At 45.0% G+C, this 27938-nt stretch overlaps 1 protein-coding gene across 1 annotated transcript; it reads left to right on the forward strand.

Annotated features, from left to right (window-relative positions):
• LOC135559346 (cysteine-rich secretory protein LCCL domain-containing 2-like) lies at nt 1-27938 on the forward strand. The gene is made up of 13 exons (XM_064993519.1): nt 1-158; nt 7831-8221; nt 12346-12464; nt 19648-19780; nt 21365-21480; nt 21963-22225; nt 22347-22474; nt 22563-22693; nt 22821-22864; nt 22970-23042; nt 23430-23505; nt 25103-25233; nt 26066-27938. Exons 2-13 carry the CDS (start codon nt 7946-7948, stop codon nt 26115-26117), a joined length of 1542 nt encoding a protein of 513 aa, XP_064849591.1. The 5' UTR covers nt 1-158; nt 7831-7945; the 3' UTR covers nt 26118-27938.

A 27938-nucleotide genomic window follows, 5' to 3' on the forward strand; every position in this document is an offset into this window, starting at 1 on the left:
TGCCGCTGTAAAGTTAGTCAACAGTCACAAAGTTACTCTGCCCTCTAGGACCGCAGCCAACGAGTACAGCTCCACTTCAGCACCAATTTAGCAAACGGGAAATACTCAACCGGTGCTGAAGCTTTTGGATAATTCCCGGATAATTGTCAGTGATTGAGGTTCGCATGTTTTTCTACATTTAATCAGATTTATTCTGCAACATGTATTCACCATGTAATTCTATGCTTTTGGCTGCTACTGAGTTCAAACATTTTATAATGCTCAGAGTTGATAAGAATATGTGAATGTATTTAATGCTGTTGTAAATTAATTAGTTTCTCATGAAACACTACTTATTTCAATATTGTCTAGAACATTGTTATAACACATGCAAGTGCAGTGCTCCAGCCATCATCACTGTCCACATTTCTACTTCTGTGAAATAATGTCAATCTCAGGTGTCAATTCCTAGAGAACAATTTAATGAAAACTGTGCATACAGTATGTAGCTTATATCAATAATATAGCTATTTTGAGTCAGGTTTACCTAGGAGCATGTGTTGTCTACCTGTCCAAGGGGAGTTGTGTTGATGTGTGACACTCCTGGGTTTGACATCGGGGGCAGTATAGGACAGAAGAGCTTCTGCAGAGCCACCAGGTGAGAGCCCACCAGGCTCGTGTGTGTGTGTGTGTGTGTGTGTGTGTGTGTGTGTGTGTGTGTGTGTGTGTGTGTGTGTGTGTGTGTGTGTGTGTGTGTGTGTGTGTGTGTGTGTGTGTGTGTGTGTGTGTGTGTGTGGCTGCTGGCTGGCTGCTCTGTCTGTCACTCGGGTATAACATTCATGAGAATCATGAGAAAGGCCCAGAAATAAAGACTGGTGTGGGAAGGTAGGCAGGGACACAAAGAGAGGGCCAGAGGAGGGGTGTGGTGGGATGGTTGGGCTGGCTCCCATCACTGGCTGGGGCTGCTTGGCTCTGTGACAGTGTGTTGACACAGACCGGCCGTCAGACCTCAAGCCGCAGTTCCAGGCTGAGAGAGAGAGAGGAGGAATTGAAGGATGCATGGAGCAGTGGCATGACTGCTCTCTCTCTTTACTTCTCTCCCTCTCTGCCATGTCTTCTCCTGCCGGCTGATTTAGTAGCCTTGCTGTTTGTCTTCTCCTGGTCAATGGGGTGGTGGCTGAGGCTGAGCCTGGGAGCCTGCCTTGAGCCCTGTGAGCCTTGTGTGCTGTGGCAAAGGAGGATGAGAACCACACACTTCCTCATTTTCATACTAACATCTTCTGTTTTAGTAAAGAACTCTACATCTGTCTCTTCCTCCCTCTCTCTTTATTTGGCTTTCTCTCCCTCTATTTTCATCTCTCTATCCATCATTCTCTCTCATTAACTAATAACCCTTTCTGCTGTAGTTCTTCACTACTCCCTCTCTCCCTCTACTGTTTTAGATTTTTTAAATCTGGCTGACCTGATTTTGCAGGTCAGCCAGACGAGTATCAGAGAGAGCTCACAGAGATTATGGACTTCTTGAACCTGACTGATTGCTCTCTTTCCACCCAGATTATATATCACTATGGCATCCAGGGCCATTAAGGACAATTCATGTCTTTAAAGAAATATCTGCAGTTATGTTTACTGATACAGTGGGGCAAAAAAATATTTAGTCAGCCACCAATTGTGCAAGTTCTCCCACTTAAAAAGATGAGAGAGCCCTGTAATTTTCCTCATAGGTACACTTCAACTATGACAGACAAAATGAGGAGAAAAAAATCCAGAAAATCACATTGTAGGATTTTGAATGAATTTATTTGCAAAATATGGTGGAAAATAAGTATTTGGTCACCTACAAACAAGCAAGATTTCTGGCTCTCACAGACCCGTAGCTTCTTCTTTAAGAGGCTCCTCTGTCCTCCACTCGTTACCTGTATTAATGGCACCTGTTTGAACTTGTTATCAGTATAAAAGACACCTGTCCACAACCTCAAACAGTCACACTCCAAACTCCACTATGGCCAAGACCAAAGAGCTGTCAAAGGACACCAGAAACAAAATTGTAGACCTGCACCAGGCTGGGAAGACTGAATATGCAATAGGTAAGCATCTTGGTTTGAAGAAATCAACTGTGGAAGCAATTATTAGGAAATGGAAGACATACAAGACCACTGATAATCTCTCTCGATCTGGGGCTCCATACAAGATCTCACCCCGTGGGGTCAAAATGATCACAAGAATGGTGAGCAAAATTCCCAGAACCACATGGGGGGACCTAGTGAATTACCTGCAGAGAGCTGGGACCAAAGTAACAAAGCCTACCATCAGTAACACACTACGCCGCCAGGGACTCAAATCCTGCAGTGCCAGACGTGTCCCCCTGCTTAAGCTAGTACATGTCCAGGCCCATCTGAAGTGTGCTAGAGAGCATTTGGATGATCCAGAAGAAGATTGGGAGAATGTCATATGGTCAGATGAAACCAAAATATAACTTTTTGGTAAAAAGTCAACTCGTCATGTTTGGAGGACAAATAATGCTGAGTTGCATCCAAAGAACACCATACCTACTGTGAAACATGGGGGTTGGGGCTGTTTTTCTGCGAAGGGACCAGGACGACTGATCCGTGTAAAGGAAAGAATGAATGGGGCCATGTATCGTGAGATTTTGAGTGAAAACCTCCTTCCATCAGCAATGGCATTGATGATGAAATGTGGCTGGGTCTTTCAGCATGACAATGATCCCAAACACACTGCCCGGGCAACGAAGAAGTGGCTTCGTAAGAAGCATTCCAAGGTCCTGGAGTGGCCTAGCCAGTCTCCAGATCTCAACCCCATAGAAAATCTTTGGAGGGAGTTGAAAGTCCGTGTTGCCCAGCAACAGCCCCAAAACATCACTGCTCTAGAGGAGATCTGCATGGAGGAATGGGCCAAAATACCAGCAACAGTGTGTGAAAAACTTGTGAAGACTTACATAAAACGTTTGACCTCTGTCATTGCCAACAAAGAGTATATAACAAAGTATTGATATAAACTTCTGTTATTGACCAAATACTTATTTTCCACCATAATTTGCAAATAACTTCATAAAAAATCCTACAATGTGATTTTCTGGATTTTCTTTACTCATTTTGTCTGTCATAGTTGAAGGCCTCTCATCTTTTTAAGCGGGAGAACTTGCACAATTGGTGGCTGACTAAATACTTTTTTGTCCCACTGTAGATCATAATTCTAAAGGGCTGAATAAAAGTGAATTTCCTTGGTCACCGTGTTGAGCAATCGATGGAAGATTACAATGAAGTCATTATTATGGATCTGAAAGGATATCCCCAGCTAATTGCTGTATTATGAAAGAGCTGAAAAGAGCTTTGAAAGGATGGGGCCAAACTGAAGATGATCAGGTACAATGTGGAGATTAAATTTATGAGATATTGTCTGACTACTGAAAGCCTTGTAGAGAGAATGTATCCTTTGATATGGAGTAATACCACTCATTTGGCTACATAGCTGATGCCTGCTGGACTGTTCATTTATCACGGTACTCCATTTTGTTTATTTTTATTTTTTTGTTTATCTGTCGGCCCTAGCCCCGAACTCAGGCCCTGTGTGTAGTTAACCGACCCACTCTGCCCATTCATCGCCATTTTACCTGTTGTTGTTGTCTTAGCTGATTAGCTTTTATGTCTTACCCGTTGTTGTCTTAGCTAGCTCTCCCAATCAACACCTGTGATTGCTTTATGCCTCGCTTTATGTCTTTCTCAAATGTCAATATGCCTTGTGTACTGTTTTGGATAGTTATCATTGTTATAGTTTACTGCGGAGCCCCTAGTCCCACTCTACTTGCCTCAGATTCCTCCATTGTCCCACCCCCCACACATGCGGTGACCACACCCAGTATAACCAGCATGTCCAGAGATGCATCCTCTCTTATCGTCACTCAGTGCCTGGGCTTAACTCCATTGTACCCGCACACCACCATACCCCTCTCTACACATTATGCCCTGAATTTATTCTACCACGCCCAGAAATCTGCTCATTTTATTCTCTGTCCCCAACGCACTAGACGACCAGTTTTGATAGCCTTTAGCCGTACCCTCATCCTACTCCTCCTCTGTTCCTTGTGTGATGTGAAGGTTAACCCAGGCCCTGCGTGTCCCCAGGCACTCTCATTTGTTGACTTCTGTAATCGTAAAAAGCCTTGGTTTCATGCATGTTAACATCAGAAGATTTCCATACCCAACTATAACATTTTCCGTCAAGATAGAACTGCCAAAGGGGGAGGAGTTAGCCTGCAAAGTTCTGTCATACTTTCCAGGTCTATGCCAAAACAGTTCGAACTTCTAATTTTAAAAATGCATCTCTCCAGAAATAAGTATCTTACTGTTGCCACCTGTTATAGACCCCCCTCAGCTCCCAGATGTGCCCTGGACACCAGGGAATGAATTGATTGCCAATCATCTATCTTCAGAGTTTGTTCTGTTAGGGGCCTAAACTGGGATATGCTTAACACCCCGCAGTCCTACAATCTAAGCTAGATGCCCTCAATCTCACAAAAATCATCAAGGAACCCACTGTGTACAATCCTAAATCCGTAAACATGGGCACCCTCATAGATATTATCCTGACCAACTTGCCCTCCAAATACACCTCTGCTGTTTTCAATCAGGATCTCAGCGATCACTGCCTTCTTGCCTGCATCCGCTATGGGTCCGCAGACCACCACTCATCACTGTCAAACACTCCCTAAAACACTTCTGCGAGCAAGCCTTTCTAATTGACCTGGCCTGGGTATCCTGGAAGGATATTGACCTCATCCCGTCAGTCAAGGATGCCTGGTTGTTCTTTAAAAGTAATTTCTTCACAATCTTAAATAAGCATGCCCCTTTCAAAAACTGTAGAACTAAGGACAGATATAGCCCTTGGTTCACTCCAGACCTGACTGCCCTTGACCAGCACAAAACATCCTGTGGCGGACTGCAATTGCATCAAATAGTCCCCGCGATATGCAACTGTTCAGGGAAGCCAGGAACCAATACACACAGTCAGTCAGGAAAGCAAAGGCTAGCTTTTTCAAACAGAAATTTGCATCCTGTAGCTCTAACTCCAAAAGGTTTTGGGACACTGTAAGGTCCATGGAGGACAAGAGCACCTCCTCCCAGTTGCTCACTGCTCTGAGGCTAGGTAATACGGTCACCACCGATAAATCCAAGATGATCAAAAATTTCAATAAGCATTTCTCTACGACTGGCCATGCTTTCCTCCTGGCTACCCCAACCCCGGCCAACAGCTCTGCCCTCCCCGCAGCTTCTTGCCCGAGCCTCCCCAGCTTCTCCTTCACGCAAATCCAGATAGCAGATGTTCTGAAAGAGCTGCAAAACCTGGATCCGTACAAATCAGCCAGGCTAGACAATCTGGACCCACTCTTTCTAAAACTGTTTGATTTGTTTGATAATGTCTATCATTTATGTCCAAATAGCTTCTTTTGTTAGCGCGTTTGATAAACAAGGCATCGGATGGACCGGGCTGTGGGGGAGCACTGGAGCTCTGGTGCGCAGCCTTGGCACCACTCCTCCAGGCTGGATGACCACTTTAGCCCGCACCCTCCAGAGTGCAGGCACAGGATGGACCGGGCTGTGGGGGAGCACTGGAGATCTGGTGCATACCATTCGCACCTCTCCCTTAGGCTCAATACCCACATTCGAACTGCACCCACCCAGCGCCCCGGAGACACAGCACGCTGTGCTGTAGCAGGATACCCTGGCCCGACACGGTGTACTGGAGACCAAACACTCTGGGCCGGCACAATACGCCCTGGCTGGATGCCCACTCTTGCATCGCACTTGCGGGGGGCTGGGATGTAGCGCACCAGGCTAAGAACGCGTACTGGAGACACCATGCGCTTGACCACATAGCACGGTGCCCGACTAGAACGACGCCCGCCACGTTAAGCACAGGGAGTTGGCTCTGGTCTCCAACCTGATTCTGCCACACTCCCCGTGTGCCCCCCACATTTTTTGGGGGGGGCTGCCTAACGTGCCTGCTGCGCTGCCTTACCTCAAATCGCCGCCGCTCAACTTTCGCTGCCTCCCGCTCTTCCTTGGGGCGGCGATATTCCACAGCCTGTGCCCAGAGTCCCTTGCCTTCCAGTATCTCCTCCCAAGTCCAGGAGTCCAGAACCCTCTGCTCCAGGTTACCACTCTGCTTGGTCCTTTTTTGGTGGTGGGTGATTCTGTAACGATTCTCCTCCTCAGAAGAGGAGAATCATCCACCACCAAAAAAGGACCAGGAGGAGTAGGAAATGTCGGACCAATGCACAGCGTGGTAAGTGTCCATGTTGTTTATTATAACCGGAACACTGAAACAAAAACAGAAGTAGAACAAAACGCAACAGTTCTGTCAGGTACTCACACAAAACATAAAACAATCAAAATGGGAAAACAGGCTACCTAAGTATGGTTCTCAATCAGAGACAACGATTGCCAGCTGCCTCTGATTGGGAACCATACCAGGCCAAACACATAGAGATAGAAAACATAGAATGCCCACCCCAACTCACACCCTGACCAAACTAAAATAGAGACATAAAAAAGGAACTAAGGTAAGGACGTGACATAAAGACTGTTGGCATCTAGTGGAAGCCGTAGGAAGAGCAATATGACCCCATTTACACTGTATATTGGAATGGCAAAGAGTTGAAAAACTACAAACCTCAGATTTCCAAATGCATGCTTTTCAACCGTTCTCTACCTGCACCCGCCCGCCCGACTAGCATCACTACCCTGGACAGTTCTGACCTAGAATATGTGGACAACTACAAATACCTAGGTGTCTGGCTAGACTACAAACTCTCCTTCTAGACTTATATTAAACATCTCCAATCCAAAATCAAATCTAGAATCGGCTTTCTATTTCGCAACAAAGCCTTCTTCACTCACGCCTCCAAACTTACCCTCGTAAAACTGACTATCCTACCGATCCTCGACTTCGGCGATGTCATCTACAAAATAGCTTCCAATACTCTACTCAGCAAACTGGATGCAGTCTATCACAGTGCCATCCGTTTTGTTACCAAAGCCCCTTATACCACCCACCACTGTGACCTGTATGCTCTAGTCGGCTGGCCCTCGCTACATATTCATCGCCAGACCCACTGGCTCCAGATCATCTATAAGTCTATGCTAGGTAAATCTCCACCTTATCTCAGCTCACTGGTCACGATAACAACACCCACCCGTAGCACGCGCTCCAGCAGGTGTATCTCACTGGCCATCCTCAAAGCCAACACCTCCTTTGGCCGCCTTTCCTTACAGTTCTCTGCTGCCAGTGACTGGAACGAATTGCAAAAATCGCTGAAGCTGGAGACTTATATTTCCCTCACTAACTTTAAACATCAGTTATCTGAGCAGCTAACCGATCGCTGCAGCTGTACATAGTCCATCTGTAAATAGCCCACCCAATCTACCTACCTCATTCCAATATTGTTTTTATTTACTTTCTGCTCTTTTGCACACCAGTATATCTACTTGCACATCATCTGCTCATTTATCACTCCAGTGTTAATCTACTAAATTGTAATTACTTCTCTACTATGGTCTATTTATTACCTACCTCCTCACGCCATTTGCACACACTGTATACAGACGTTCTTTTTTTTCTATTGTGTTATTGACTGTACGCTTGTTTATTCCATATGTAACTCTGTGTTTGTTTGTGTCGCACTGCTTTGCTTTATCTTGGCCAGGTCGCAGTTGTAAATGAGAACTTGTTCTCAACTAGCTTACCTGGTTAAATAAAGGTGTCTGGCCATGTGCTTTGCTCTGTAGCCTGTTTTGTTGGCTGGCCGGCTCACAGTGTGTTTTCTCCCCACAGCATCGTGTCTGCTGTGCTCAGGACCAGAGCTCACACAAGGCTGCCCACTGTGGTCTGCCCAGCCTGCCCAGAGCCCTAGACACAGACGCCCAGAGACCCGTCCCAGAGACCGGAGATGACTGCTGCCATGCCCTGCTGGCTCTCTGCCCTCACCCTCACCCTAAACCTCCTGGTCCTCTCTGCCAGGGAAGGAGCTGCCCTCTTCCTGCCTGACTCCAATGAGCTGCGGCAACTACTGAGCCGGTACCAGGATGACCAGAACAGCACCGATAACACAGTGGGTAGTAGGACCCGACGGGCCATCCAGTGGACAGACCGCGGGGAGATTCTACAACTGCACAACAAACTGAGGGGACAAGTCTACCCCACCGCATCCAACATGGAGTACATGGTGAGACATGCAATCCTGAAATGTACACTACCGTTCAAAAGTTTGGTCGTCACTTAAGAAATGTCCTTGTATTTAAAATAAATGCAATTTTTTTGTCCATTAAAATAACATCAAATTGATCAGAAATACAATGTAGACATTGTTAATGTTATAAATGACTATTGTAGCTAGAAACGGCTGATTTTTAATGGAATATCTACATACAGAGGCCCATTATCAGCAACCATCACTCCTGGCACGTTGTGTTAGCTAATCCAAGTTTATCATTTTAAAATGCTAACTGATCATTATAAAACCCTTTTGCAATTATGTTAGCACAGCTGAAAACTGTTGTTCTGATTAAAGAAGCAATAAAACTGTCCTTCTTTAGATTGTTGAGTATCTGGATCATCAGCATTTGTGGGTTCGATTACAGGCTAAAAATGGTGGGTTGCAAAGAAAAAGCCATATCTCAGACTGGCCAATAAAAAGAACAGATTAAGATGGGTAAAAGAATACAGACACTGGACAGAGGAACTCTGCCGAGAAGGGCAGCATCCCGGAGTCGCCTCTCCACTATTGACGTTGAGACTGGTGTTTTGCGGGTACTACTTAATGAAGCTGCCAGTTGAGGACTTGTGAGACGTCTGTTTCTCAAACTAGACACTCAATGTACTTGTCCTCTTGCTCAGTTGTGCACCAAGGCCTCCCACTCCTCTATCTATTCTGATTAGGGTCAGTTTGCGCTGTTCTGTTGAAGGGAGTAGTACACAGCGTTGTCCGAGATCTTCAGTTTCTTGGCAATTTCTCGCATGGAATAGCCTTCATTTCTCACAAGAAGAATAGACTGATGAGTTTCAGAAGAAAGTTATTTGTTTCTGGACATTTTGAGAGTGTAATCGAATACACAAATGCTGATGCTCCAGATACTCAACTAGTCTAAAGCAGGCCAGATTTATTGCTTCTTTAATCAGTTTTCAGCTGTGCTAATATAATTGCAAAAGGGTTTTCTAATGATTAATTATCCTTGATAAACTTGGATTAGCTAACACAATGTGCCATTGGAACACAGGAGTGATGGTTGCTGATAATGGGCCTCTTATGCCTATGTAGATATTCCATTAAAAATCAGTCGTTTCCACCTACAATAGTAATTTACAACATTAACAATGTCTACACTGTATATCAATTCGATGTTATTTTAATCGACAAAAAAATTACTTTTTATTTAAGAAAAAATACATTTCAAAGTGACCCCAAACTTTTGAACAGTAGTGTATGTACTGTAGCTTTAACTATCAACACCCTGACAGATACACTGTTAACACACTGTAAAGAGGCTCACTATTCACACACTACAGTAGCACAACAACCTCTATTACATGTAGAATACATGGTGAAAGTGACGGGTTGGAAGTTGTTTCCCTAGCTGGAGGCACAGAAAGCTGATGAATAGCAGGTGCGTAGCAGGTAGCCTAGCGGTTCAAGCATTGGGCCAGAAAGCGAGAGGTTGCTAATTCGAATCCCTGAGCCGACAAGGTGAAAAATCCCTAATTGCGTCAGAGTTGATAATGGCAGACCCTGCTGGCCGTGACCCCCCCCCCCCCCACACACATGTGCAATAGGACAAATATATTTTATTACTAGATAGTACAGAGAGATGGAGGTAAACGTCAGCATCAGTCTGCTGCTCAGGAAATACCAAGGTCTTGTGTTTATGAGATATAATGTAGGTGAGTGTTTATAGGCTCCACATTCAATGGGAGGGTTTTGGTTTTACTACTGTTAGGTTCTGAACAAACAGAATTAAAAACTCATGGACATCTAGAAAAAGCTCAAACCAAGTTTATTCACCCACTGGGTCATACAGCTGCAAAGACAAAGATAGGATTACACAAGAATAAATATTTATACCTTCCTACTAGGCGCAGTCTACTCCTTGCACATCTAGACAGCCAATACAGTAATTTCTTCTTTTTTCACCTTTATTTAACCAGGTCGGCCAGTTGAGAACAAGTTTTCATTTACAACTGCGACCTGGCCAAGATAAAGCAGTGTGACACAAACAAAAACACAGAGTTACACATGGAATAAACAAGCGTACAGTCAATAAAACAATAGAGAGAAAAAAAGTCTATATACAGTGTGTGCAAATGGTGTGAGGAGGTAAGGCAATAAATAGGCCATAGAAGTGAAGTAATTACAATTTAGCAACATCTCTGTTGCTAGTCAGGAACTTAATTGGTTCCTCTCACTGGTGTTGCCATGGCCCTGCCTGGTGCTAGAACCTTCCTGGGTGTGGAAGTATACAGTGCCTTGCGAAAGTATTCGCCCCCCTTGAACTTTGTGACCTTTTGCCACATTTCAGGCTTCAAACATAAAGATATAAAACTGTATTTTTTTGTGAAGAATCAACAACAAGTGGGACACAATCATGAAGTGGAACGACATTTATTGGATATTTCAAACTTTTTTAACAAATCGAAAACTGAAAAATTGGGTGTGCAAAATTATTCAGCCCCTTTACTTTCAGTGCAGCAAACTCTCTCCAGAAGTTCCAACCTCACTGAGCTCGAGCTGTTTTGCAAGGAGGAATGGGAACAAATTTCAGTCTCTCGATGTGCAAAACTGATAGAGACATACCCCAAGCGACTTACAGCTGTAATCGCAGCAAAAGGTGGCGCTACAAAGTATTAACTTAAGGGGGCTGAATAATTTTGCACGCCCAATTTGTCAGTTTTTGATTTGTTAAAAAAGTTTGAAATATCCAATAAATGTCGTTCCACTTCATGATTGTGTCCCACTTGTTGTTGATTCTTCACAAAAAAATACAGTTTTATATCTTTATGTTTGAAGCCTGAAATGTGGCAAAAGGTAGCAAAAGGTCAAGGGGGCCGAATACTTTTGCAAGGCACTGTATGTGTGTGTAATAGGACTGTTCCTTCTCACTTCATCTGACCTGACCTCGGGCCCAATTCCTCGCTCCTCCCTAATCCTCAACTGTCCTACCTTAACAGTGACTGAAACCAGACTGTTTGCCCTTTGCCTCCCTCCTTAGCCTCCATGATTTTTAACAATACCATGTTTTGACAGAATGTAAAGTTTCTGCACTCCCCCTTGTCTCTATTCGTAACTTCCCCTACACCTAGGTTCTATCCACCCTACATTGACCCCAACATATTAATTCATTATACATGTAAAGTAATTAATAAGTTCTAGTATCATAACATGAATAAGTATGTTTCAAGCTAGAACCCAACACGACAACAATCTTCTCTCCTGGAAAAGATGAGCTCATGGTAGTCAACTGCTGGCAGCCTGGAGAGGAGCTGGCTTACTAGGAGGATAATTACACTGACTCTACACTACCTGCTGGGAGTCAGACACTGCAGAGAGGGGTGAATGAAGACAGGGTAGGCCTCCCTCTGCCCTGCTTTTCTGTTCTCTGCCAGGCCTGGTTCTGAGGACAGGACTGGGGGTATAGCTGTGCTGGCATAGTCACGGGCATGCATATGTATGTGTGTGTATTTGTATGTGTGGTGGTGACCACCAATGGCCTGGAAATGTACTGAGGAGAGACACTGTGAGGTGCCACACTGTACCAGTCCTCTCCTCCCCCATATCCTAGTGGTGAGAGTGGTGGCAGAGATGAGTTGCATCCCATCTTTCCACATTCTTTTCCATGAGTAGAGAGAGAAACCCGCTCAGGAAATATGCCTAATTCAGCTGTGATTGCTGGGGATTTGTAGTGGAGTGGGGCCAGGCGTTGCTCCACTCACATTTCCTGGGCTAAAGCTAATGTTTTACTTGTATCCAGATCAATTTCAGCTCCTTGGGAAGAAAGAGGGCTAGCAGAGGCCTACAAAGGAGGCTTGTGGTTAGGTAGGTAGCTATGAGGAGACAGGAGGAGCAGTTATTATATGAAGGGGATCTACCTGGTGGCCTGATATTAAAGCAGCTGGGGTAAGTCTAGCTATGGAGATGGTCATGGATGAAGGTAGTTTTGATGGGTCTGTCTCACTGTTCACTGATCATATGTTGGAGTGTGTCACAGTGTGGACCCCTTTGCTGTCATTAATGTTACTGAAATGTGTGAGTTTTAGTGTTACAACTTTGTTCTAACAGTGTTATTTGTGTGTTTCCAGGTCTGGGATGATGAGCTGGAGAGGTCAGCCACTCACTGGGCAGAGGCATGCCAGTGGGAACATGGACCTAATGACCTGCTCATGTCCATCGGTCAGAACCTCGCTGTTCACTGGGGCAGGTAAGACAATATGACACACACACACACACACACACGCACACGCACACGCACACGCACACGCACACACAAACACTTTGTGCTTTGTGCTGTCTGCTACCGAGTCTATGTGAGTCTGTAGTGTGGCTGTTGTGTGTGGATGTACACTGAGTGAACAAAACATTATGACGAACACCTGCTCTTTCCATGACAGACTGACCAGGTGAATCCAGGTGAAAACTATGATCCCTTATTCATGTCACTTGTTAAACACTTCAATCAGTGTAGATGAGAGAAGACAAGTTAAAGAAGGATTTTTAAGCCTTGAGACAATTAAGACACAGATTGTGTATGTGTGCCATTCAGAGGGTGAATGAGCAAGACAAGATATTTAAGTGCCTTTGAACAGGCTATGGTAGTAGGAGCCAGTCGCACCGGTTTGTGTCAAGCACTGCATCACTGATGTTTTTTTCATGCTCAACAGTTTCTCGTGTGTATCAAGAAGGGTCCACCACCAAAAGAACAACCAGCCAACTTCTGGATGCATATGGTAGTGCAGCTCCCGCTTTTTTTTTTTTTTTTTTTAATTATTTTTAAATTTTTTTACCCCTTTTTCTACCCAATTTCGTGGTATCCAATTGTTGTAGTAGCTACTATCTTGTCTCATCGCTACAACTCCCGTACGGGCTCGGGAGAGACGAAGGTTGAAAGTCATGCGTCCTCCGATACACAACCCAACCAAGCCGCACTGCCTTTTAACACCGCGCGCATCCAATCCGGAAGCCAGCCGCACCAATGTGTCGGAGGAAACACCGTGCACCTGGCAACCTTGGTTAGCGCGCACTGCGCCCGGCCCGCCACAGGAGTCGCTGGTGCGCGATGAGACAAGGACATCCCTACCGACCAAGCCCTCCCTAACCCGGACGACGCTAGGCCAATTGGGCGTCGCCCCACGGACCTCCCGGTCGCGGCCGGTTACGACAGAGCCTGGGCGCGAACCCAGGGATTCTGATGGCACAGCTAGCGCTGCAGTACAGCGCCCTTAACCGCTGCGCCACCTGGGAGGCAGCTCCCGCTTTTTATCATAGGTACACTTCAACTGTGAGAGACGGAATCTAAAACAAAACTCCAGAAAATCACATTGTATGATTTTTAAGTAATTCATTTGCATTTTATTATCAGAAAAGCAGAACTTCATATTTGGTACAGAAACCTTTGTTTGAAATTACAGAGATCATACATTTCCTGTAGTTCTTGACCAGGTTTGCACACACTGCAGCAGGGATTTTGGCACACTCCTCCATACAGACCTTCTCCAGATCCTTCAGGTTTCGGGGCTGTCGCTGGGCAATTTCTATTGGGTTCAGGTCTGGAGACTGGCTAGGCCACTCCAGGACCTTGAGATGCTTCTTACGGAGCCACTCCTTAGTTGCCCTGTCTGTGTGTTTTGGGTCATTGTCATGCTGGAAAGACCCAGCCACGACCCATCTTCAATGCTCTTACTGAGGGAAGGAGGTTGTTGGCCAAGATCTTGCGATACATGGCCCCATCCATCCTCCCCTCAATACGGTACAGCCGTCCTGTCCCCTTTGCAGAAAAGCAGCCCCAAAGAAGGATGTTTCCACCTCCATTACGGTTGGGATGGTGTTCTTGGGGTTGTACTCATCCTTCTTCTTCCTCCAAACACGGTGAGTGGAGTTTAAACCAAAAAGCTAAATTTTTGTCTCTTCAGACCACATGACCTTCTCCCATTCCTCCTCTGGATCATCCAGATGGTCATTGGCAAACTTCAGACGGGCCTGGATATGCGCTGGCTTGAGCAGGGGGACCTTGCGTGCGCTGCAGGATTTTAATCCATGACGGCGTAGTGTGTTACTAATAGTTTTCTTTGAGACTGTGGTCCCAGCTCTCTTCAGGTCATTGACCAGGTTCTGCCGTGTAGTTCTGGGCTGATCCCTCACCTTCCTCATGATCATTGATGCCCCACGAGGTGAGATCTTGTATGGAGCCCCAGACCGAGGGTGATTGACCGTCATCTTAAACTTCTTCCATTTTCTAATAATTGCGCCAACAGTTGTTGCCTTCTCACCAAGCTGTTTGCCTATTGTCCTGTAGCCCATCCCAGCCTTGTGCAGGTCTACAATTTTATCCCTGATGTCCTTACACAGCTCTCTGGTCTTGGCCATTTTGGAGAGGTTGGAGTCTGTTTGATCGAGTGTGTGGACAGGTGTCTTTTATACAGGTAACGAGTTCAAACAGGTGCAGTTAATACAGGTAATGAGTGGAGAACACGGGGGCTTCTTAAAGAAAAACTAACAGGTGTGTGAGAGCCAAAATTCTTACTGGTTGGTAGGTGATCAAATACTTATGTCATGCAATAAAATGCAAATTAAATACTTAAAAATCATACAATGGGCCTCCCGGGTGGCGCAGTGGTTAAGGGCGCTGTACTGCAGCGCCAGCTGTGCCACCAGAGACTCTGGGTTCGCGCCCAGGCTCTGTCGTAACCGGCTGCGACCGGGAGGTCCGTGTGGCGACGCACAATTGGCCTAGTGTCGTCCGGGTTTGGGAGGGCTTGGCCGGTAGGGATATCCTTGTCTCATCGCGCACCAGCGACTCCTGTGGCGGGCCGGGCGCAGTGCGCGCTAACCAAGGTTGCCAGGTGCACAGTGTTTCCTCCGACACATTGGTGCGGATGGCTTCCGGGTTGGATGCCCGCTGTGTTTAAAAATTATTATTACTATTTTTTTTACCTTTATTTCACGAGGCAAGTCAGTTTAGAACAAATTCTTATTTTCAATGACAGCCTCGGAACAGTGGGATAACTGCCTGTTAAGAAGTGTTCAGAAAAGTGCGGCTTGGTTGGGTTGTGTATCGGAGGACGCATAACTTTCAACCTTCGTCTCTCCCGAGCCCGTACGGGAGTTGTAGCAATGAGACAAGATAGTAGCTACTAAAAAAACAATTGGACACCACGAAATTGGGGAGAAAAAGGGGTAAAAAATAAAATAAAAAATATTTAAAAAATCCTACAATGTGATTTTCTGGATTTTTGTTTTAGATTCTGTCTCTCAGTTGAAGTGTACCTATGATGAAAATGACAGACCTCTACATGCTTTGTAAGTAGCAAAACCTGCAAAATCGGCAGTGTATCAAATACTTTTATTTATCAAATACTTTTTTTATTATTATCGAGGAACACAAAGAAAGTACAAATAAAGTAAAAGAACCACAAAAAAAGATCTGTCAGTTACAGCGTATCATACATTCATCAGAGTAGTTACATTGACATCATCTTTGAATTAGACCATTTTCAAGTACGAAACCCATTTTCCCCAGTATTCCTGACCTCTCTTCTGTTGAGTTCTTAAAGCAAAGGTCATACGCTCCATGTGGTGTATTTCTCTTACAATGTCTATCCATTGTGTCTCTGTGGGAGGGTCTTTTTGTAGCCATTTTCTAGTGATAGCCTTTTTACTGGCTGCCAGTAGGACCTTCAAGAGGTACTTTTCTCTATTGTGTAAGTTGTCAGGTATTTCACCCAAGTACAAAGAAATCAATGTTTGTTCTATGTCAAATCCCATAATTTTCCAATGTTAGATCTTATTTCTCCCTAGTAAGTTTTGATTGCGGGGCAGAACCAAAAGATATGAGAGTGATCCACCCTTGATAGCCCTCATTCTCTCCAACAAGGGTGTAGGGAGCCAGTCTCTTTTGATTTCAGTTTAGGTGTTATGAAGAAAAGTATAACATTCTACCAATTGAATTCTCTCCATGACCTTGAGTTGGTGGAGCTTTGAGTCTCTAATATGTTCAACCATGTTTCATCAGTTATTTCAATGTTAAGTTCCTCCTCCCGTTTCTGTTTAATATACAGTGCCTTGCGAAAGTATTCGGCCCCCTTGAACCTTGCGACCTTTTGCCACATTTCAGGCTTCAAACATAAAGATATAAAACTGTATTTTTTTGTGAAGAATCAACAACAAGTGGGACACAATCATGAAGTGGAACGACATTTATTGGATATTTCAAACTTTTTTAACAAATCAAAAACTGAAAAATTGGGCGTGCAAAATTATTCAGCACCTTTACTTTCAGTGCAGCAAACTCTCTCCAGAAGTTCAGTGAGGATCTCTGAATGATCCAATGTTGACCTAAATGACTAATGATGATAAATACAATCCACCTGTGTGTAATCAAGTCTCAGTATAAATGCACCTGCACTGTGATAGTCTCAGAGTTCCGTTAAAAGCGCAGAGAGCATCAAGAAGAACAAGGAACACACCAGGCAGGTCCGAGATACTGTTGTGAAGAAGTTTAAAGCCGGATTTGGATACAAAAAGATTTCCCAAGCTTTAAACATCCCAAGGAGCACTGTGCAAGCGATAATATTGAAATGGAAGGAGTATCAGACCACTGCAAATCTACCAAGACCTGGCCGTCCCTCTAAACTTTCAGCTCATACAAGGAGAAGACTGATCAGAGATGCAGCCAAGAGGCCCATGATCACTCTGGATGAACTGCAGAGATCTACAGTTGAGGTGGGAGACTCTGTCCATAGGACAACAATCAGTCGTATATTGCACAAATCTGGCCTTTATGGAAGAGTGGCAAGAAGAAAGCCATTTCTTAAAGATATCCATAAAAAGTGTCGTTTAAAGTTTGCCACAAGCCACCTGGGAGACACACCAAACATGTGGAAGAAGGTGCTCTGGTCAGATGAAACCAAAATTGAACTTTTTGGCAACAATGTAAAACGTTATGTTTGGCGTAAAAGCAACACAGCTCATCACCTTGAACACACCATCCCCACTGTCAAACATGGTGGTGGCAGCATCATGGTTTGGGCCTGCTTTCTTCAGCAGAGACAGGGAAGATGGTTAAAATTGATGGGAAGATGGATAGAGCCAAATACAGGACCATTCCGGAAGAAAACCTGATGGAGTCTGCAAAAGACCTGAGACTGGGATGGAGATTTGTCTTCCAACAAGACAATGATCCAAAACATAAAGCAAAATCTACAATGGAATGGTTCAAAAATAAACATATCCAGGTGTTAGAATGGCCAAGTCAAAGTCCAGACCTGAATCCAATCGAGAATCTGTGGGAAGAACTGAAAACTGCTGTTCACAAATGCTCTCCATCCAACCTCACTGAGCTCGAGCTGTTTTGCAAGGAGGAATGGGAAAAAATGTCAGTCTCTCGATGTGCAAAACTGATAGAGACATACCCCAAGCGACTTACAGCTGTAATCGCAGCAAAAGGTGGCGCTACAAAGTATTAACTTAAGGGGGCTGAATAATTTTGCACGCCCAATTTGTCAGTTTTTGATTTGTTAAAAAAGTTTGAAATATTCAATAAATGTCGTTCCACTTCATGATTGTGTTCCACTTGTTGTTGATTCTTCACAAAAAAATACAGTTTTATATCTTTATGTTTGAAGCCTGAAATGTGGCAAAAGGTCGCAAAGTTCAAGGGGGCCGAATACTTTCGCAAGGCACTGTAGTTTGATTGTTTCTTTGAGGATTGAATACCCAAGTAAAGATTGGAAATAGCTGCTCGAGGGTCAATCACTTTTATTTCCCTTAAGATATAGTGTCGTACTTGTAAGTATCTGTAAAAATCTTGTTGATCCAAGCCATGTTTTTTTACTTAGGTCCTGAAAGTTCTCTAGGTCCCCATTCCTTGTAATTGTACTGAATGATGTGATGCCTTTCTGCGTCCATTGTTTAAATCTGCTGTCCCGAGTTGCAGGGATGAAGCTGGGGTCGTATACGGGCCAACTCAGCAGTTTGACCTCTGTCTAAATAATTTTGCTTAACTGCCCTAAACCATGACTTCAGAGAGAAATTAATCCACTGATTTTGTCTATTGTATATTTCTATTACCATGTCCTTATTTCCCCAAACTGACTATGTGTATCTCTGTCAAAGTAGTCTGAATGTCTTTCCATTTGGATTCGTATTCTGAATTGCACCAACACACCAGAGGTCTCAATTGGGCTGACACATAATAATATTTTAGGCTCTTCAAACAGTATCTTAAATAATCCTCCTCCTCACCTTGACCCACCCCCCTCTTCCCCCCACCCACAAAAAAATTATGTGACACCCCCCACACACGCTCCACCCCCCTTCTAGCTCTGACTCTACTGATAACTACGTTATTGAAGAAAAATATACTTTCTGTCCCTGTGATATGTGGTTGTCCCACCTAACTATCTTAAGATGGATGCATTAACTGTATGTTGCTCTGGAGAAGAGCGTCTGCTAAATGACTCAAATTAAGACATTTAAAACATGGACCAACATCCCTGTGAAAAGCTTTTGACACTTTGTAGAATCCATGCCCTGACAAATTGAGGCTGTTCTGAGGGCAAAAGGGGGGAGTGCAATTCAATATTAGGAAGGTGTTCATAATGCTGGGTATATTTGTGCTGTGTGTTTGTTAGGGTGTTCAGAGCATTGCAGCCTGACAGTAGGGCTCTTTGTGTATGACAGTGGAGGGCTCTTTGTGTATGACAGTAGAGGGCTCTTTGTGTATGACAGTGGAGGGCTCTTTGTGTATGACATTGGAGGGCTCTTTGTGTATGACATTGGAGGGCTCCGTGAGCAGGTGCCATTCCAGGAATCTGCTCGCTCTCGCTCTCACAGACCCCCTCTCTCCCTCTCTCCCCCCCTCTCTCACAGACCCCCTCTCTCCCTCTCTCCCCCCCTCTCTCACAGACCCCCTCTCCCCCCTCTCTCACAGACACCCCCTCCCTCTCACAGACCCCCTCTCTCCCTTTCTCTCTCTTCTGATGCCAACACCGGCCAGGGCTGTTTATCTCCCTCTCCGCTGCCAGTTTGTAGTCTCAGCACTTTTCAGTACCGTAAAAAGAGATGTTTACAATAAAGGACCATAATTGATTCGACAGGCTGTGGAGCCATGTTTAGTTTTTGTAATTTTTTCTCAGCATGGCTTGAGTTCCCCAGTGTTGGAGGGAAACAGACTGTGAGTGTGTCTGTGTGCCTGCTAGGTCAGAACCGGACTAATCAGTGGAGGCCAGAGGGGAGCCTGAGGGAAGGCTGTTGCAGTGTGTCTCAAGCCCAGCCAAAGCACCTGGCAGCCCCCTCAGATATTCCTCAAATGGCCCTGGCAGCTGGAGATCCTCCTGTATGAGCTCTCTGTGCTGCTGAGGCTGATGCTGCTCCCTCTGTGTCTGCAGATACCGCTCCCCGGCCTACCACGTCCAGGCCTGGTATGATGAGGTGAAGGACTACACCTACCCCTACCAACATGAGTGCAATCCCTGGTGTCCCGACCGCTGCTCAGGGCCCATGTGCACCCACTACACCCAGGTGAGTCTTGGCTGGGGGAGAAAGGGGGTGGGGTTTCTGAGTTTGGAGCGAGTACTACCCTCAACAGTTCTACAATGAACAGCAAACCACATTTGGATCTAATTCCATATGAAATTGTATTTTTACAGGTTTCCTTTGAACTAATATAGATGATCTGTGTATAAGCCTGTGCAGTGTTCAAGGGGGGGATGAAGAGGGAGAATTGGCCTCCTCTCCTCATAGACTTTACTTTGTAGCTGGGATGGGTTTGTGAAAATAGCCCGACACATCCTCCTGCATCTGCATACTTCACACGGGAAACCAGGTCGCTAGCATCTGGAAACACTTCCCAGACACACCAATCATCTCTGTGTTTGACCTGGATTCCTTTGAAGATGTAATGCAGGAATGGGGGGAACAATGCCAGGTCTGAACACCCTCTCCTTGTTTTTGCCTTTAATTTTCTAGGAATGCTAGTGTAGCGTAGCATAGTTGGGGTCCAATCCCTACCATAACACTGCAAAGCTAGGTTATGCTAGCCCCTCTGGTCAGCATCCTCACAGTCTCTCTCTGGGATGAGACAGAGCTTTACCACAGGCTCCAGACCTCATCATCACATCTCTGTGTATGCTGTAGTGGTGTAGCAGTGTGGTGTCTATGCGGAGTCATTGTCTCTAAGTCAATACTGCCTGTGGCCTCTCACTGGCCCAGGAAAGGGAAACACATTCCTGAAAGATGGGGGGGGGGAGTGAGAGTCAGAGAGAGAGAAATAGAGGGAAGAATTAGGGGTACAGGGGGAAAGATTGGTATTGGAGTCACGTATCAAGCTCTCAGTAGTAGAACTGCCCTGGTGTCAAATCCATAGGTGCTGCCTGTAGCTTACATTTAAGTTGTGAAAAAAAAACTGTATTACTATTTTTCACTTTTGTATTTGGCATTTGATTCTTGATTGATACTTTTATTGTACTGCATTGTTGAGGAGAGTTAGCAAGCAAGCATTTCACTGTAACGTATGCGGGCACGTGACCAATAAACTTAGATTTGATTTGATTTGATTTAACTACCTCTCCATATTGACAGAGGAAGTGGGTCTGTCCAGAGTTGTCTTTGTTCGGTCCGAGCTACTGCCAGTATCATTTATTTACATTATTAAACTGGATCATGAGAATGATCACAGAATGTCGCAGGAAACAAACTGTGGTCACACTCGACGTCTATCTCAGGGGCCCCATCAATCTGCCTCTAAACCCCAGCTTGGGAGCCACTTCCTGTGGCAGTAATGAGGGATCTATGAGGGGCGAGAAGAGTGAGAAAAAAGAAAAAAGAAAGAGAGAAGTCTACAGTGACATGGTGCTTCCTACCGATTTGTCTGTGAGGCTTTTCTCAGATCTCCATAGCCACCCATGACAGGCCCTTTCAAAGGCTGCAGAGCTGCAGGGCTCCAAATCAAATAGTTTCAGCTAGTATAGTTGTCTGCACTTTTATGTGGAGCTGAGGAACTGTATCGGTGGAGATGGATGTGTGGTCATAGAAAGAACAACGAGTCAGCAATGCGAATGTCCTTTTATAATAACAATGTTAATGGAAGTGTTGTCTTCTCTGCAGCTGGTCTGGGCCACCACTAGTCGTGTGGGGTGTGCAGTTCACGTGTGTCCCAGGATGAACGTGTGGGGGGAGATCTGGGAGAACGCTGTTTACCTCGTCTGTAACTACTCCCCCAAGTAAGACCAACTCACTAACGTTACTCTAATTTCCCCACTCATTCACACATCACGTCTCCAGTGTTCTGTTTTACATACTTCTTACCACCACATGGGGTGTTTACCTAATACCAAACGCTTTTGAGGGCACATGTCAGGGTATGAATTGTTCTGTCTAATGTTACAGTTAAAGTGTCTGTCTGAGAAGTATTTCATGACACATTGAGGCCATGCTGAAATTCCAGCAGAAGTTCAAATACAAAAATAATAAAGGAAGGGGAAAGAGAAACAGGTCCTAAGCAGAATATTCCAGACAGACCTCGTTTCACTTCCAGAGGGAGAGCAGGAGGGTTTTCACTATCCAGCTGGACTCAGGGATTTAAGAGTGTGTGATAATGTGCAAAGAACACGTGAATAATTACAAGGCCATGTGCTGTGATGGCTGAGTGCTGATTAGTTTCCAGTCAGTCAAACTGACCACTGTGCTCCTTCCTCCTCCCCAGGGGTAACTGGATCGGAGAGGCCCCTTACCAACATGGCCGCCCATGCTCCCAGTGCCCTCCTAGCTACGGAGGAAGCTGCAGGGACAACCTCTGCTTCAAGGGAGACTCTCAGCGTTCTGAGACTGAGGATATGAACGAGGTGGAGAAAGCTCAGATTCCCATGTCACCCCGCACCACCACCAAGCCTGTCCCCAGACCCAAACCCAAGCCTGCTGCTCCCAAGAAGCCCTCCACTCCCAAGGCTCCCACCAGCACTTTCCTGGGTGAGTTTGACTAGTGGGAATCGTGGTTGGGGGCTTTCAGAGTTGTCTATTTGAATGTATTGTTTGGTAAGGAATGCCACTGAGATCCCTTATTGACCAGTAATTTATTTGTCTCCCACAGCTCAAAACATCAAGTGTGAGACCAAAATGCGTGACAAGTGCAAGGGAGCAACCTGCAACAGATTCAACTGCCCTGCTAACTGCCAGAACAAGAAAGGGAAAGTGTGGGGGGTGCTCTTCTATGATGTGGTGAGTCTCACACTGAAGTCCAACATTTCACACTATACATTTTGTATGCCTGAATGTGTTTCTAAGGATTATTTTTATATTTTTCTAGCAATCAAGTATCTGTCGTGCTGCTATGCACTATGGCATCATCAATAACAATGGTGGTCTGGTGGACACTACAAGGAAAGACAAGTTGCCATTCTTTGTCAAGGCAACAAAGAACGGCATTGAGTCATTCAGGTAGATATTTCTGGTTGTCTTTATTTTCTGTCGTCATTCTGCCTGCTATGCTCATTCATGTTTTGTGAAATGAATGATTTCCTGAAATGTAATGCTCTTCTAATGCCTGACTTTGATCTCTTTACAGTAAATACAAAGCCGGCAATGCATTTGTGGTGGCCAAAGTGGAAAGTAAGTCACACTTTTTCCAGAATAAGTGGAGCATGCACACCCTTGTTTCTTCACCTGATGACTTTTGCAGCTGTTGATGGCGTATGTCTCCTCTCTGTACCACAGGACAATCAGTGGACTGCTATGCAACAGTGGCGGAGATCTGCCCCTTCAAGAAGCCCAACTCCAACTGCCCAAGGTGCCCAGCTCCTCTCCCCCCCACCATATTTCACACGCAAAACAAGAAGTGATGACTTGTGAATTAAGGGCTTTGCTTTGTAAGCAAAATCTAATTAGAGTCAGATTCCTGCTCTGGGACAAATGCTTTAAACCTCCATTATAAAACCACTGGAATCTCCTAAACATGCAGACTCTGCTAGAAGGAAGCGTCAGTCTTTCCTCTGTTCTACAGAAGTTCTATGGAAAATGTGTTGGGGTTATTCATAACATGACATACATTACATTTAGCTAAATGGCAAATTCTTGCATAAATCCTGCATTTCTCATTGTTGCAACATAAACCGTGGGTCACCCATTCAATTGTATTTGCCAATAATAATGCAATCTCAATGTGTCTCTCCCTCAGAGTGTTCTGTCCTGCCAACTGCAAGAACGAGCCATCCTACTGGGCTCCGGTGGTTGGGAACAGCTTCTACACAGATGTAAGTGCTGGACCTAGTCACTGGGTATACCAGAATGGCATCACCATGCATGTCCTATCCTCACCATGCCTGTCCTATCATCCTGACCACGCTGAAAGGCTGAGAGGTCATACTGACAGAGGACAAAACGTTTGTCCCCACTGGGCCTGCCAGACAGATACACCTCAGTGTGTCTGCTCCCCAGAGAACTGTATCTGACTGGAACACTGAGCGGATTTATGTTGGACAGCAGATGAGTGCGGTCTAGCCCCGTTGAGCACTTAAGAGACTGTGGCCTGAGGCGACCACGAGCAACTTCTGAATAGCGGCGTGAACATAGTTGGAATGGGAGCACTGGTGATGCAGGCCTGGTAATGGTCGCCAGTAATGTCTCTCCCAGTGCTGAGTTCGACCACACACAGCTGCTCAGCCCTGACTGGTGGATTAACTGACTCATAACTGGCCCAGAGATTGCATGCTTGAGGCCTGAGGTCTGAGGCATGGGACTGTCAGGAGAGGGCTTTAGGACCAGTTTCAGAGAGGGAGGAGCAGTGGGACACACTGTCACCTCCATTATTGTCACATCACCTCAGTTCCTGTCAGATCACCTCTTTCACTTCCTAATGACCCGAGGGTAAATCTCAAGTGATACACTATACTCCATACAGAGCGTTACATTTGACCAGAGACACATACAACTCTAGTGACAAGGAGTGCAGTATATAGAGAATAATATGCCATTGGAGACACGCCATATGTCATTCTAAAATCACCTCTGACCTAAGTTGCAAGTTGCATGTGTAAGCTAATGTGAGACTGCAGTGGATGAAAGGAGCGAAACAAATAATGACGCTCCCCTGGGAACCATTTTGGACCTACATTGACCCAGTTACATGAAGTTGATGTTTTAAGTGTTGTTGCCTCGAATGAACTTGTTGACTCTTGTTTTTCCCCAACATTATTTCACTTAGATGTAGTCCAACTAGACACAGCAGTTTCCCAGAGATCTCAAACAGGGCCTAATGACTGAATTTTGTAAGGGCAGAGCCTGATTCTAACACTTAAACACTCACAGTGCCAACACACAGCAAAACACAGCAGGAGAAGAGGAACAGGCCTATATTGACATGACAGAAGTCCCTTGAATGTGGCCTGTGTTAGGCTAGACCAGTGTGATGGAGTATGATGAATGAGCTTCCAGGTTAGTGATAAGGAACCAGGGTCTGACACACTGGAGCCAGACTCAGTGCTTCGGACTGGGGGACAGGAGGCACCATGCCCTGCCTCAGAACCATGTGTGGAGTGTACAGCTCTCTGCTGCTGTCTGTCATCTGTAATCCAGAGTGGGGCAGCAGTTTACATCCTGATAATGATGTGCCTGGCTTCAGCCTTGCTATTGTCATGCATATGTACATGTATAGGATTTGTACATATTGAATGCTCTGGAAACGAATACATTGACTGTATTTGGTGTGGCTCTGTGCACTGTATGTGCCTGTGCTGTACCTAATACAAGACGCTTTACTGATATGGTGAAATGGAATAATAAGCCATGATTGCTGTATCTGATATCATGAGAATTATAATGAACCCTCTCTTCTGATCTCCCCTCCCTCAGCGCTCCAGTATCTGCCGAGCAGCCATCCATGCCGGGGTGATCCAAGCCGGCGGGGGCTACGTGGACGTCCTGGCCCTGGATAAGAAGAAGAGTTATGTTGGCGTCCTGAAGAACGGCATCCAGTCAGAGAGGTGGGTGCCTGCTTACCCTCCTCTTCCCCTGTAAAATACCCTTCCCTGCCCTCTCCCTACCCTTCCCTCACACACCCCTCCCCTGTCAGACAGAGGTCTAGCGCTCAAGCACGGAAGCCATTGGCGCCAAGTCCATGTTTGGCACACAGGGGTGCAAGAGTAATGGTGTGGTTTGGTGTGCGGACGGCCCACACATGAACTCTTTGCTTATTTTACCCGGATATTCAATGGAGTGTGCAAAGTGCTGCATGGCCAAAATCAGCTGAGCTAGAGTACAGTGAAATCTAATGCTGAAATCAAGGGTCCCCTACCTGGGAGCCTCACCGTGACCTTAGTGTGAGTGAGGACATGGGCTGTCAGTGACAGGGAACAGTATGGTATTACAACCATGGCCATACACAGTCAACCCCTGGTGTGATAGAGACTGATCCAGAGGTTGACTTCTGTCCAAGTGATGACCCAGCTGTTAGGAAGTGGGGCGTACACGTAGCTGGTTGGGTGGACGGTTCTTTAATAAGGAGGAAATAATCACAGCCTATCCATTTACCCGGGGATGGAAAAGCTGTCGGCGGCAGACTCAGTGCTTCCCTCTGCAGGTAATTGCAGCCAATTTGATGCCAATGGGACGGGCATCATCCTGGCATTACTGAGATTGGCAGGCCTTCAAGGCCTCTCCACTACTGAGTTAATAACAAATATGGTTTATATTATTGTAGTTATCTTTAGATTTATGTCACTTTATCTTAGTAATGAGTTGAAAGGACATTGGTTAACTGTTTGAGTTGATGAATGAATGCTCAATGTAACCGTCTCTCTCACTTCTCTTTTGCAGTAAGAGCAATCCAGAGGGTGGCTCGTTCCGTGTTTTTGCTGTGAGGGAGTGAGTCTCCTCCATCTCAGGGCCTCCCACTCATTGGTTCAGGGACTAACAGGGTCCCCCATCTGCTCTTACTGCAATCTGGGGGCAGGAAGTGCCCATAGGTTTGATGCCATGGCAACTCCTCCCATCTGTCTCTGTCCCCCACTCTGGGAGGAAGCAGAACTTTCCATTGGACCAACCGACACTTCTCCCTCTTAGCTAATAAACAGTATCTGACTGCTCAAAGTCGGTGGCTAACATCACAAAGAACCCTTCTGTCTTCTCCTACCTTTCCCACCTTTAAACTACAGATTATTTTTGTAAGATAGACAAGCGTTAAATGCAAAATGATGTGTAACATCAAAGACCAATAGAACAGCTGGTGCTGGATCTCTGCGTCTTGACATGTAGTTAGGTTTCAAATCAAATATGTCATATTTGTTTATATTTTATGTTCTTAATACAAAAGTGAATCATTGGTCTCCATACACAGGAATGTATATTGATCACTGTATTTAATCATTCTGTACAGATTTCATTAATTCATTTTTTTCTTCTTAAATGGCTGTATATTAACAGTTTTATATGTGTTCATAGTGTATTTTGTAGCTTGTCTCTGCTTTCCTAACACATTAATGCTTTCATCGTTGTCTTTACCTTTGGCGGAAAGGCCATGGTGCTTGAGTTAGGAGAGGATCTGTGTTTGGCATGCTGGACGAGCTCACAGTGGACAGACAGGCAGACAGAGACAGACAGACTTAGGGGTTGCGTAGGAAGGGAAGGGGAATGAGGAGGAGGGGAAGGCATACCTCCAAGGAAAAGAAACCTTTCCTGAATACAGCTTGTACTTGTTCCAGTGTCAATAATGTTAAGACGATCTGGTAAAGGTACAAAAACATTGTAGCAATATTCTGTCCACTGTGAGCTCAGTAAGGCAATGGGAGCCTGTGTGGGCAGGGCTTTCAAAATGGTGGCATATCTGGCTTCATCTGAGGACATTCACAGATGAACGATGTTCTTGTTTGAAAAATGATTCTGTATTTATAATAGCTCACTGCTTTCTTCCCCCCTTTCCTCTCTTGATGCCATGTGTTTTGATTGAATAATATAAATACTGTACGATAGGTTGAATTTGTCCCCACTTAAGACAGTTGAATGTTGTAGGTTTTGTAGAAAGAGGGTCTTATACAGTCCAGTGTAAGAAAGGTGTGCCAAGTGTTCCTATCAGCAGGCTTAGCTTCAGTCAGGATTCATGACTAGGTAATGATTTGTAAAATACACAGAGGATGCAGAACATGGATCTATTTAAACCACTCATACCCAGGAATGTAATAAATAGTTACTTATTCAGAAGGAAGGCACACAGAGGCAGAGGCAGAGGCAGGCTTCAGTTGGGGAATATCCTCTTAAATGCTGAGACTTTGTCGTGAGAGCAGAGTAAATCTATGTAAATTGATGCTGGAGGTTTTGGGTCTCCTAAAGAATGACATTAGGTATCCCCTATCTATCCCTCGGCTAGACTGGACAACAGCGCCGCCATTCTCTCTTTGTTTATATTTTTCATCTTTCTACCTTTTTTTCTGGCTACCTCAGTCTTGTCGCTGCGCTAGGTTTGTAGTACATTGGAGAATCTTAAGGGAAATGTTAATGGTTTGTACAGCTTTGGAAATGGAGTGTAAATACTTTGATTTGTCTTTTCTGAACTGTTCTCTATGCTGTAAATGTATCTTTCTAAATATATGTGTTGTGTTATTTTGTTTGTTTGTCTAGTTTGTATGGTGTTTATAGGCATTGGATGGGTTTTGTATTTTTTGGCACAATTTGAAAATAATTAAAGTTTGAAATA

Source organism: Oncorhynchus masou, chromosome 2 (assembly GCF_036934945.1).
Source record: "Oncorhynchus masou masou isolate Uvic2021 chromosome 2, UVic_Omas_1.1, whole genome shotgun sequence".
Lineage (NCBI taxonomy): Eukaryota > Metazoa > Chordata > Actinopteri > Salmoniformes > Salmonidae > Oncorhynchus > Oncorhynchus masou.

Excerpts from the sequence above, each read along its gene's own strand:
- LOC135559346 (XM_064993519.1), top strand. The coding sequence starts at position 7,946 with ATGACTGCTGCCATGCCCTGCTGGCTCTCTGCCCTCACCCTCACCCTA. Across the intron at positions 19,781-21,364 it reads TGTGCACCCACTACACCCAG|CTGGTCTGGGCCACCACTAG; the intron begins GTGAGTCTTGGC and ends TCTTCTCTGCAG. Across the intron at positions 21,481-21,962 it reads GTCTGTAACTACTCCCCCAA|GGGTAACTGGATCGGAGAGG; the intron begins GTAAGACCAACT and ends CCTCCTCCCCAG.